The sequence below is a fragment of the Lampris incognitus genome, chromosome 15 (assembly GCF_029633865.1).
Source record: "Lampris incognitus isolate fLamInc1 chromosome 15, fLamInc1.hap2, whole genome shotgun sequence".
NCBI classification, from domain to species: domain Eukaryota; kingdom Metazoa; phylum Chordata; class Actinopteri; order Lampriformes; family Lampridae; genus Lampris; species Lampris incognitus.
This window is the reverse complement of record NC_079225.1, coordinates 38,348,056-38,360,665: the sequence shown is the minus strand read 5'-3', so window position 1 is coordinate 38,360,665 and position 12,610 is coordinate 38,348,056. Positions and strand designations below refer to the sequence as shown.

The 12,610-nt window shown below is 44.6% G+C and overlaps 1 protein-coding gene across 2 annotated transcripts in view; it reads right to left on the bottom strand.

Moving 5' to 3' along the window:
- Positions 1-2,018: 2,018 nt before the first annotated feature.
- cd2ap (CD2-associated protein) overlaps positions 2,019-12,610 on the bottom strand; it is a 124,936-nt gene continuing 114,344 nt past the window's right edge. For both annotated transcript variants that reach the window (XM_056294305.1, XM_056294306.1), the window contains one exon: positions 2,019-5,151. In XM_056294305.1, the coding sequence (XP_056150280.1) occupies positions 5,110-5,151 (42 nt within the window). In that variant the 3' untranslated portion in view covers positions 2,019-5,109. The remainder of the gene's footprint in view (positions 5,152-12,610) is intronic.

Sequence of the window (12,610 nt, the reverse complement as noted above, 5' to 3'; positions counted from 1 at the left end):
GCCCCAACAGAACAGTGTTGGGGCCCTAACAAAACAGAGTAGAGGCTCTAACAGAACAGTGTTGGGGCCCTAACAGAACAGAGTAGAGGCCCTAACAGAACAGAGTAGAGGCCCTAACAGAACAGTGTTGGGGCCCTAACAAAACAGAGTAGGGGGCCTAACAGAACAGTATAGAGGCCCTAACAGAACAGAGAAGGGTCCCTAACAGAACAGTGTAGAGGTTCTGTTCTGTTAGGGTTGGGGCCCTAACAGAAAAGTGTTGGGGCCCTAACAGAATAGAGTAGAGGCCCCAACAGAACAGTGTTGGGGCCCTAACAAAACAGAGTAGAGGCCCTAACAGAACAGTGTTGGGGCCCTAACAAAACAGAGTAGAGGCCCTAACAGAACAGAGTAGAGGCCCTAACAGAACAGAGAAGGATCCCTAACAGAACAGTGTAGAGGTTCTGTTCTGTTAGGGTTGGGGCCCTAACAGAACAGGGTAGGGGACCAGTACAGCACAGAGTAGGGGCCCTAAGAGAACAGAGTAGGGGCCCTGACAGAACACAGCAGGGGCCCTAACAGAACAGAGTAGGGGCCCTAACAGAAGAAGCCCAGCCACCCTTGGTCCTCAGCCTGGATTGTGGAATGGCTAGCAGGGCCTTGGCTGAGGGCCTCAGGTTGCGACCGGGCACGTATGGCGTCAGAAGATCTGACATGTACTTGGATGTGATTCCTGAGCAGGCCTTTAAAGTTAAGAACAAGATCAAATCTAAAATTCACCGGGAGCCAACGAAGCAAAGCTAAAATAAGAGTCATTTTTTTGGGGTTGGTGAGGAGGACCACTGCTGCATTGTGGACTAGCTGTGATTTGTGTTGCCTCAGACATGAGTAGAGGCAGTCACAATAGCCCAGACGAGGGGACACAATTGCATGTATGACAGTCTCTGAATTTCTGCTGGATAAAACTGAACTGACCCTGGAGGGTCTCCTGAGCTGCAAAAAAAAAAACTCGACTACTGAGCGAACGTGCTTGTTCGACAACCCCGTTTCCCGAGGACACGAGTGCAATCAGGTGGCCGTGTCAACCTGACAAAGACACGCAAGTCAAGAGGCCCCGCTCTTTTGTTGCTACAAAACATCTGTTTTCCTTCTCACCCTTTCCCAAGCAGGGGAAACAAATCTCATCTTCATCCCGTCTGAGGAGACCACCAGAGAATAGGCTCCATTAAGCCCAGTACATATTGTTGGGTATATTGTGTAATTCCCACCAACGTTTAGAATGTACTCACTCCGGGTACTGTAAACTGCCTGGCTTGACATGGTATCGAACTATATTTTGTGTATTAGGATTGCGGTCATGTTCCATACCGGCACACTGCCCCCAGTTATAAGTGCCGCCCTTTGAAAAGTTAAGTCATCCCGTTTGCAGATCATGGCGTAGGATCAGCTCAGAGGTCGCGGAGGCCTCTTAACTGTCAGGCTTTCTCGTACGAGTGAAAGGGAGACTCCAAGGAAAATAGGGTTGGAACCACCGGTCTGAATGCAGGGTGGGGGTGGGGGGTGGGTGAAGAACTGGGAGAATAATGGAAGAACACAACACAAAAAAAAAGCAGCCTTGTCGGAGTTTAATGGAAACTGCCCCTTTCAGAGTTAGACCTTGGCTTCTGTCACTGACGAAAACAACTAGAAGACTCCAGAGATTTCTATCTGCTGCTCTCCCCTTTTCAAAGATGGGTGCGTTCTTCGCTCAATGCCACCGCAGTAAAAGTGAAAACGTAGATATTGACGTCAGCAGCCGGCAACATCCTCATCAAGGCCTTGTCGCACCCCGCCCCAGCTGAACGCTGCCCTCCTCTCTCGTCGTCTCTTCCTGCTGCGAAAAATCAACAACCCCATACAACTCTACCTGCATCTGGAAAAACCCGCCCGTTGTTGAGCTTAACTATTCAGAGATGCCGTTACGTCAGCCGGACAGTGAGCAATATTGCAGCATTAGCGAAAAGTGAGAGGGGGAGAAGAAAAAGCCGAAGTCGTTGCAGTAAATAGAGATGATATTTATTCGTATTGGAAAGATCTCAGCTCATGCAATGGTACAGCACGTGTAAACAAAATCACTTGGAAAGATGCTACTGAATGTGCACAGATCTCTTCTCGCCATCAGATAATGGAATGTACATAACACGGAAATTAACAACAACCGAGACACCCCCCCCCGCCCCCCTCTCCCAAGTCCTCTACAGTTGGTGTGATTACATCATAGCTGGAGCTCCAGGAGCCGCGTGCGTAGCAGAAGAGGTGGACATGGGAATTAAGACGTTCTCGTTAAGCGCCACCGTTCCAATACAGGGGTGCGGTCCTTGAACTGGATTAAGGCGACTCGGGCTCTGCACTTAAAAATCCTGGTTTTAACGGTTTCGTTTGCATGTGCACGCCCGAGTGCACATGCAAACGCATGCACGCGCACACACACACACACACCCATTGTCCAGAAACTCAATCCCTTTCAGTGGCGATGATGGAGTGATTCCAGAAGACCAGAGAAACTTTAAAGCGAAGCAGGATATCGCCTTCCTGGACAAGACATTTGTGAGTATAGTGTATACTGTAGGTGTTAAAAAGACGAACCTGTAATGACTTAAGTAGTATACGGAGAAGGTCAGCGTTGCCTGTCGTGGAACATTTCACTGAGGGGTTTATATACAGCTTGCTATATTCTCACTAAAACGTTCTCTCTGCAAGGTTGCGGGTCTCACAAATTCCAGCACAGGAAGAGGGGAGGACTTCGCTGTGATAGTCAGTGCATTTTTAAAGCCACATGCAGGGCTGGGTCTGTCTTGAACAGTTCATTAAGATTATGCACTTCCACGGGGAAAGTGCGAGTATGTGTTTGCGCATGTGTAGGGGGGATGCTAAATACATATCTTAGCTCTTAGAAGCGACTGGGCATGGAGATGACCTGACTTCTTAAAATTATGATTTTTCTTTTCTTTACAACAGTGCTTTCTTTCCATATTGAAAACTCTCATCTCGGGGCTAGCCGTGAAAGTTCATGCAGGGATAACAAAGCCCTCTCTTCATACTGCAGCACTTTTCCAAAGGCTAAATTGTGGACATGTTTTGCTCGTCCTGCAGTGTGAAGAAGCCTTGTCTAGGGCTGTGCCTAGCTAGCTAGCTGTGCTAAGGGCCACGCTAGCCTCTGGGGTCCAACTGGTTATCAATCTAGGAACAGCTTGAAGCAGTGGTTCCTAACTCTGGAACTCGGGAGCCCTTGGTACGATTATTATCTGCTGTGCCAGGTCTCATCGGGGAAGTGTAAGGCCTGGAATGGCTGAACAACCCCGCAGAGTAGAAAACCAGCAGCACCGGGGTTTTACCCGAGGACTGGAGTTGGGAACCGCTGGCCTCGAGCGAGCGCAGCATCACAGTTGTGTTGTTGCAAATGCTGTCAGTGAACCAGGAATTGCACTGTGCACAAACCAACCTCTTTCTCCCTCTCTTTCTCCTCTTACAGTCAGCTCAGTAATCACTCGTCTGCAGAAGCCTCCAACAGGAAACCATCTGTTGAAGTCTGAGAGCCAGAGGGGAGTGTTTTAGACCAGCGGCGTGCTGTCATGTGTGTTTCCAGTTAAGCTTTATACTTGGTCCTTGGGGTAAGAGATGTACAGTAGATTCAAAGACAGACAAACACACAAAGAAACACACACACACACACACACACTCAAAAAAGGGAAAGACAAATTATCATGGAATGCCGGGACTGACTTTGTGACAAAAGCTGGGGAAAAAAAGCTTGGCTTTAAATTTCCTTTAAATGAGGAACTGCTGGAGGCAAAATGTAGGTAGGGAGGAGAGAGAGAATAAAGGAATGATGGGACTAAAAAAAATAATAGAGGAGGAAATCGGCTAAATTAAAAAAAATATATTTGAGAGCGAGGTGCAGAGATGATAATTCTCAGATTGCACTTTTTATTTCTCAATTATTTCACCAAAGTCTTGGTCAGCAACCTTGTCGTAGAAAAAAAAGCCCCCCCCCCCCATCCACACTCTTCCAAATCCACCTCTTCCTTGTCTCTTCTGTCCTCTTTACAAGTGGGTTCTCACACAGGGATGCTCTTTATGCTGCATCTTCTGGTGAGAAGCGAAGCATTAATATTGAACAACCCTCACGTGAGGGACGCTCCGAACGAGCGAGACGAGTGTGCGACTCAAGCTTGCAAACGCTTGATCACGGAGGGGAAAGATAAAGAGGCCCTCTATATATATATATATATATGAATTTGACTAGGCATGTCAGTAGACTTTTAAAAAATATAGATACATATCTATAATATCATGCTGAATATCTCCTGAAACCGTCAAAATAAACGTAAGCTCCCATTATCAACACTTGTAGGCACAGTAGTGTTACCCTGAACAGGAATGTTAGAAAGCATACCGAAGACAACAGACCGGCAGCGCAAATGAAATAACAACAAGGCAATTGCTCTCTTTCCCCTTGTAGCGTCGCGTCAATGGAGGACAGCACTGTCGACGGCGTCGCACAGGAAACACAAAAATGAAAAAAAAATATCCCATCATGTTGTTAACAGCCGTTTTGTAAATAATCTGCAGGGTTAACGCCGCCGCTTACGGAGACGAGAGATTGTTTGCTTTTCCTTAATTCAACTACTTGTGTGGCATTCAAAAAAAAAAGATTTGATGTCAAGAAAACAAGAGCCCCCCTGCTTTATAAAGAGTCAGTAGTATTGATTGAAAAGGAGTCCCTCCTGGTGGTTATGTTTGGGGGCGGGGGGGAGGGGGCTCGGAAAACTGCAAGTCCAGTGCAGTAGGTTTAAAGTAAGGCCTCAAATTTGTTTTTGTATTGGCAAAAAAAAAAAGGAAAAAAAAGAAAAGAAACATATACATCTGTAACTTACATTTAGCTAGAAAAAAAAGTAATATGTGCAAATATGTAAATTTTACAAACTTGTGGAAAAAGGTTATTTCTTTAGATCACTTGGAAAAAAAAAAAGGCGAAAGGTGGTTCGCCCATTTGCCCCGCCTTCCATCTTCCCTCCGTCCTCCAGCTTGCTGGTGGGTCGATAGGCCAGCAGGTGATCTTGAGGCTTGATGTTGATTGGAGCACAGGCTTCACGTTGACTGGACAGCCCGCCTTAGTTTCTCTACCTCCATCTGGTGAGGCGAACACAATTCACACACAAACACACACACACAATGTTTAGCCTGGTGCATTCTAAATCATCCTAAACTACTCGAATGTAAGGCCCTTTAACCCTACTCATTGTTTCAGAGTGCCCTCGGTTGGTTAGCGGCCCTTCAGAGCGAAGCTGCGAGGGGACGGGGGGGGCGGACTATCTAACCATGAGATGGGACACCACTCGTATATACGCCATCAGTAGCCGAGTAACCAGCGAAATGTCGCAAGAAGAACACGTCATCACCAGCGTTGTCTGCTTATAACCGAACCCCTGCAGCTAGATACCGCTGGTGACTAGTCTCTACCACAAGACATTTACCACCTTCTCAGCTCACTGACAGTCTCCTTTACATGGACAGCTTGCAAGGCAGCAACGCTGATCTATTTAACCTGATCATTTTATTGGCTAAGTATCATATTTACATTTGCAAATGGAGGCTTTTGGTGTGTGCTACATTCGCTATAGTGTCACTTGTTCCCTGATTTTTCATGTGAATGTAATTTCGGGGGGGGGGGGGTCTGTTAACATCAATTTTCATAAGATGTTTGTCATGAAGAACCAATTCTACAATCTATTGTATGCGCATTCATCTAATATATTCCTACTGGGTTTACATTTTTTGCATAAATATTTACAAAGAAATACATTTGTGCACATCTCTACTGGCACTAGCAGCCATTTTTTAATCCGCTTCAGCCACAGTTCGCAGTGCATTCATACAACCACTCGTTTTCAGCCACTCATTTTCGAGTCTGCATCTGGACACGCTTCGTTTGGAGTACGACCAGCGGGGCTAGATGAACTCCCTCCCACCCCAAATAACATTGGGACTAGGGTTTAATCTCGGCAAATGGGATTCCTGGGAATGACCATCTGAAACATTTCCCGTTTACCCGAGAAATACAATAACGGAAAAACGGGAATTTTCTTATTGAAACATTTTGAACATATTGGAATAGGCCTATATTTAGAAAATACACTACCGTTCAAAAGTTTGGGATCACCCAAACAATTTCGTGTTTTCCATGAAAAGTCACACTTATTCACCACCATATGTTGTGAAATGAATAGAAAATAGAGTCAAGACATTGACAAGGTTAGAAATAATGATTTGTATTTGAAATAAGATTTTTTTTACATCAAACTTTGCTTTCGTCAAAGAATCCTCCATTTGCAGCAATTACAGCATTGCAGACCTTTGGCATACTAGCTGTTAATTTGTTGAGGTAATCTGGAGAAATTGCACCCCACGCTTCCAGAAGCAGCTCCCACAAGTTGGATTGGTTGGATGGGCACTTCTTTGAGCAGATTGAGTTTCTGGAGCATCACATTTGTGGGGTCAATTAAACGCTCAAAATGGCCAGAAAAAGAGAACTTTCATCTGAAACTCGACAGTCTATTCTTGTTCTTAGAAATGAAGGCTATTCCATGCGAGAAATTGCTAAGAAATTGAAGATTTCCTACACCGGTGTGTACTACTCCCTTCAGAGGACAGCACAAACAGGCTCTAACAGGTACTATTTAATGAAGATGCCAGTTGGGGACCTGTGAGGCGTCTGTTTCTCAAACTAGAGACTCTAATGTACTTATCTTCTTGCTCAGTTGTGCAACGCGGCCTCCCACTTCTTTTTCTACTCTGGTTAGAGCCTGTTTGTGCTGTCCTCTGAAGGGAGTAGTACACACCGGTGTAGGAAATCTTCAATTTCTTAGCAATTTCTCGCATGGAATAGCCTTCATTTCTAAGAACAAGAATAGACTGTCGAGTTTCAGATGAAAGTTCTCTTTTTCTGGCCATTTTGAGCGTTTAATTGACCCCACAAATGTGATGCTCCAGAAACTCAATCTGCTCAAAGAAGTGCCCATCCAACCAATCCAACTTGTGGGAGCTGCTTCTGGAAGCGTGGGGTGCAATTTCTCCAGATTACCTCAACAAATTAACAGCTAGAATGCCAAAGGTCTGCAATGCTGTAATTGCTGCAAATGGAGGATTCTTTGACGAAAGCAAAGTTTGATGTAAAAAAAATCTTATTTCAAATACAAATCATTATTTCTAACCTTGTCAATGTCTTGACTCTATTTTCTATTCATTTCACAACATATGGTGGTGAATAAGTGTGACTTTTCATGGAAAACACAAAATTGTTTGGGTGATCCCAAACTTTTGAACGGTAGTGTATGTAGGCTGAGATTTTTTGAAGTTTATGCAACAGCTGTGTGCACAGGGTGCACTTTGTGTGCCGGTGGAACATGAAAACTGAAAGCTTGTTCTAATTAATAAACACAAAGTGCCATGATTTTTTCTACTATACGCTTCCGACCTCTTGGGATTGCGCCGTGGTGGTTAATGCAGGCTCTAGCATCTAAGGTAACACAACACAATGTCTGCCAGCAGCTTTGTGTGGAAATACTTCAAAAAAATTAAACGATGAAGATGCAACATGTGTGCTCTGTGAAGGACTGATCAAATGTTCTGGAAGCTCAACAAGCAGTTTGCTGCGACATTTGGAATCTCAGCGTGACAAAACTCCAAGTGAGAGCCCAGCAAAGCTTGCAAGAACACTGGGTTCATACTTTGTCCAAAAAACGTTCCTGGGCGAAATACAGGCCGAGATGGCAGCACATGATGGATTCACGTCCATCAGTATGGCAAAATGTGCCTATCTTAGAGTGGCACTGAAGAAAGACGGCCATAGCCTCCCAAAGAACCTATCTGAAATCTCACACCAAGTGAGAGCTTATGCTAATGGAGAAAAAGACAAGCTGGCAGAGTAGAAAGAGAGAGGAGAGTGAAACTTTAATGTCCCCGAGGGGCAATTTGCTTTACAGACAGTAGTCCAACACAAATACATCATACACAAACACAGCACAAGATCCACATCTACCACACTGTCACCCTGAATCATGGGAAAAAGAAAGACGCAATGGCATCCGCGGTCATAGTTTGTTTAAAAAAAAACAATAGCAGATGGAACAAAGGACAATCTCTATGATGATCAGACTACATGATGTTTTTGTCTTGAACGATGGTCACCATGTCAGATTAGGAATCATAGTGCCATACATTTTTGTCGTGTCTTGGCCGGAAGACTGGCAACACAAGTATGACCCTAATCAATCATTGTATGCTGCCTTTCACGATCTTGTGCAGGCTCATAGGTGGTCGGGGAGGAGGGTCAAGAAATTGTCAATCATGGCTACAGAAGGGCTATGTGTGATGCACTTGTGTTCCAAAAAGAAAAATAAAAGAAAGAAAAAAAACAATTGTGGATGCCGTTGTGGCTAGTGCTACTGGGGAATGATAACCTAGCGTAGCTTAACCAGTTACTCACCAGGTTGCTGAAGTGCCTCCACTATTTCTCGCCAACATTCAGCCTATCTTTTTTGACTTGGTCATGGTACTCCCTGGAGGAAACGTCAAAAAGGCAGGGGTATTGTTGCCACAGCTCAAACGAACCTTTCCTCAGTTTCGCTGTTCCACCTGACAGCAGCAACAGCAGCATCCCTCTTTCTCTTAGTCATGTTTACACGTGTGCACCAGGGAGCACGCTGTCATCCTACTGGGCAACATCAAGGAACATGTTGTAGGAGTTGTCAGACTAGGCAATACAAAAAATTCTGACATGCTAGACTTTTCGTTGGGGTGTCGTGGGGCGTCCCAGACACCACATCGCTATTCTTCAAATATGTCACACTACATGGGGGTAAAGACGTCCGTTTGTCATTCCCGACGTTCATAATCGGGCCTGACGCTGGAAATTTGTCGGCGATGACAAATCATGTCAGAAATCGGGCTGAATTCATGTAGCCTGATCCCGGCATTAGTGCTACCCTTGGGTAGACTAAACTTCCAACATGATGGAAGCACCTGGAACTCAATTTGTAAAGGATGTTACAAGACTTGATGAAGTGTGGTGCCTGCTTTTCTCTTACTATTGATGAGTACACTTCTTCTCAGTACAAGAGATTCATGAGTGTGACTCTGCATTGTTTGGAGACATACTGGAACCTCGGCATTATCAGGATTCAAGAAACTATGCCAACCAATAAAGTTACAAAGGTTCAACTTGAACATGAACAACCACATTGTCTGCAGCACTACAGATGGAGCATTGCTGATGGTAAAAGTTCAGGAGACTGGTGCTGCCTGAGCGACAGCTATGTTACATGCATGCTGTACACTTGGCTGTCACAAATGTGCTTTACCGCTGCCAAGAGGAGCCACTGTGCCAGCCGAATTGAGAGCGAAGATGAGGAGGATGGCAGTGGCACAGAGTCTGCCAACGAGGAACAAGATGGGTATCAGTTGGTCAGGGTGAGAGAAGAAATGTACAGCAGTGTGGAGCAGGTCCGAAAGATTGCAAGTTACTTCCACAAGGCCAGTCAGCGAGGACAAGCTGCAAGAATAGATTAGGAACGATCTTGGCAAAGAGCAGTCTCCTGGATTGCTGAACCTGCTGGAACAGTCTTGCAGATAGATATGCTGCAGTGATACATTCTACTCCATAGACTAGTGACCAAGAGACTTGTCGACTTCAATACTCATCATCAGTGCTGGTCAGCTCAACCATATAAGACAGCTCACCTGTTGCATGAAACCAGTGAAGATGGGAGTTGAGTCCCTTTGTCAGTGAGACACTACTCTCATCAAAGCAGATGGGATTTTTATCTTCATGAGGGATGAGCTGAAAAAGCACGACACTCCATTGAGCCGGGGGATGAGAAATGTACTTCAGACCAGATTCACTGAGCGGAGACAGAAGAATATCGTTGCCTTTTTACTGAAGTTTGAACTATAATTAATTGTCATCTGCATTTAAACCCTCATAAATTCAGGCTATAGCTATCTAATTAAGACTTTGACTGACAATACTATACAAATTTGTAGCCAACTATTTTCATGTAAGAGGGGGCGTGTAGAACTTAATTTCAATATTTTTTTCATCCTATCCTCTCAGATACCTCTTGAATCCTGGTGTACTGGCACAGGCACCCAATTATATCTTCATGCCATCAAGATAGATGCTGCTAAGGACCGCAGAAGGACTTGTCGAACATCCGATTGTCCGCTACTGGGATGAAGAGGGAAGAGATGAACAAGAGAGAGCTGGTGTATCTTCAGTAGTGGGAGAGGGCACGTCAAGTGCGCAACATGAAGAAGGCACATTGAGTGCGCATGGTAACCAAGCAGCATCCCCGAGTGAGCATGGGGATGGAGCTCCAACAAATGAAAGGGAGTCCATCCTGGCAGTAAACCTGCTGCAGGCCATCTCCATGACCAACAAACCAGCCCTAGAGGAAAGGAGAGAAACCGAACTGATGAAAATTCTTACCCAAGAGTTTTCTCTCTTCAAGGCCACCAAAAGCTGACCACATCTTCTGCAACAGCTGTTTGATGCTCTTTACTATTCAGGCTATGTCAGCGGAGGCAGAGACAGCTTTTTCTGTCCGTGGACAGACAAAGATCAGAAATCGCCTGATCGCAGAGTCCATCGACGCACTCTGCTTCTTGAAAGGGTAACCCCCCCCCCCCCGAAAAAAAACAAAAAGTCAAGTGAGTTGTAAAGTCATGTCAGTTTTTTTTCTTCTTTTTTTTGTGGGGGGGGGGTGTCCTCCACTGACTTCATGCATACATTTATCAACTGAAAAGCTTTTCAACTTAAGAACAGAAACTCGCGTGTGTGGCTTGGATTTCCCCTCATCAGTTGCTCTTTTTTAAACGACGTCATGAAAATAGTTGCCAAATGAGCCTCCAATATTCAATTACTTCCATCTCGCTCATATCTTATCAGTGTGTATGTGTGTTACCCTCGCTTATAAGAGACAGTGTTTCTCCACAAAGTTAAACACTGGTTACAGATTTTCTCCCTTGTGCTATGGACGGAGGCAGTCTTTATGAATAATGTAAAAAAAAAAACCCCACACAAATCAGTTCAATATGAACTGTGTAAATCCTTCAGGCAAAGATATTATGTTTGTCCAAATCCAACATGCAAAAAGCATACATTGTGTAAGACACTAAATGATGTCTTACTTTAAAAGGGGTCTCGGCCTAATCAAACCATTTGTTTGTTTTATTTAGCCCATGGCAGGCCAAAGCCTTTTTGTAGTCTTATCTCTAGTGTTTTATATGCTATAAGCTATTATTTTGTTATAATGCAAGAGCCCTCTGTGCCTGCCCTGTTGTTAAAATGTTGTGTAGTTGATTTGCAAAGATTTTTTTGTTATAATTAGGGTGTTATCTGTTTTATATATGATTGGTCCCTGTCTGTTTTATTTATAATAGGCCTAAGCATATTTTGGTTTATATGTAGTAAGGTTTGTGTGTTTTTGTTTTGATTCTTTAAATTTTTTTATTATTATTATTTTGAGATACTTAATTTCCTTAGGAAAATTCTGCTCTGCATTTAACCCATCCAGTGGGCAGCCACCGTGCAGAACCCGGGGACCAACTCCAGTTCATCTTGCCATGCCCCGGTCAAGGGCACAGACAGGAGTATTGACCCTAACATGCCTGTCTTTTTTGATGGTGGGAGGAAACCGGAGCACCCAGAGGAAACCCACCGCAGACACAGGGAGAACATGCAAACTCTACACAGAGGACGGCCTGGGATGACCCCCAAGGCTGGACAACCCCAGGGTTTGAACCCAGACCTTCTTGCTGTGATCTACATTTTGCACATTAACTGGCGTGCCATGTAGGCTGCTGCCTGCTGCGATCGTTCTATATTTAATCCACTGTATTGGCTTAGATGTAGATTGCACAATGTTACTTTGGAATGCGGAAGTTAAAATGTTCTGTTAAAACTTTGAGTCATCACCGACATTATTACAATATCTAACATTGCTTGGCTATTACAGAAGGCTCACACCAGCAGCTTCTGAATGCTAACAGAATATGGAATCCGTCTCAGTTTAATAACTGACTTTGAATACGCCAAATTACTTGCTTGAACGAATTTCGTTTCATTGTCAAATATCACTTCATGTTCTTCTGGCTGTTCTTCTCAGCAGACCGATAACAGGCAATGAACATGGCATTTCATATTCCTCACAGCTATAGTGAAGTTAAAGCTGCATGCAAAGTTTATTTTATATTCATTCTAGTGTTGATTAGCATATATAACCCAGCCACTGAGGATGCACAAGCAAGTGCATTCTTAGTCCCGGGCCCATGCCCGGATGAAAGGGGGAGGTTGTGTCAGGAGGGGCATCCATAAAATCTTTGCCAAATAAAATATGCAGCTCATAAATCAGATTTCCATACCGGATCGGTCGAGGCCCTGGTTACCAACAACCACCACAGCTACTGTTGGCCAGCAGTGTGCCAGTGAAAACTATGATACTGTTGGGCGATGGAGAAGGAGAGGGGAAGGCGTGTCCAGAAGCAGTGGGAGAGGAGGAAGGGTAGGAGTGTGGAGATGAGAGTGGGAACT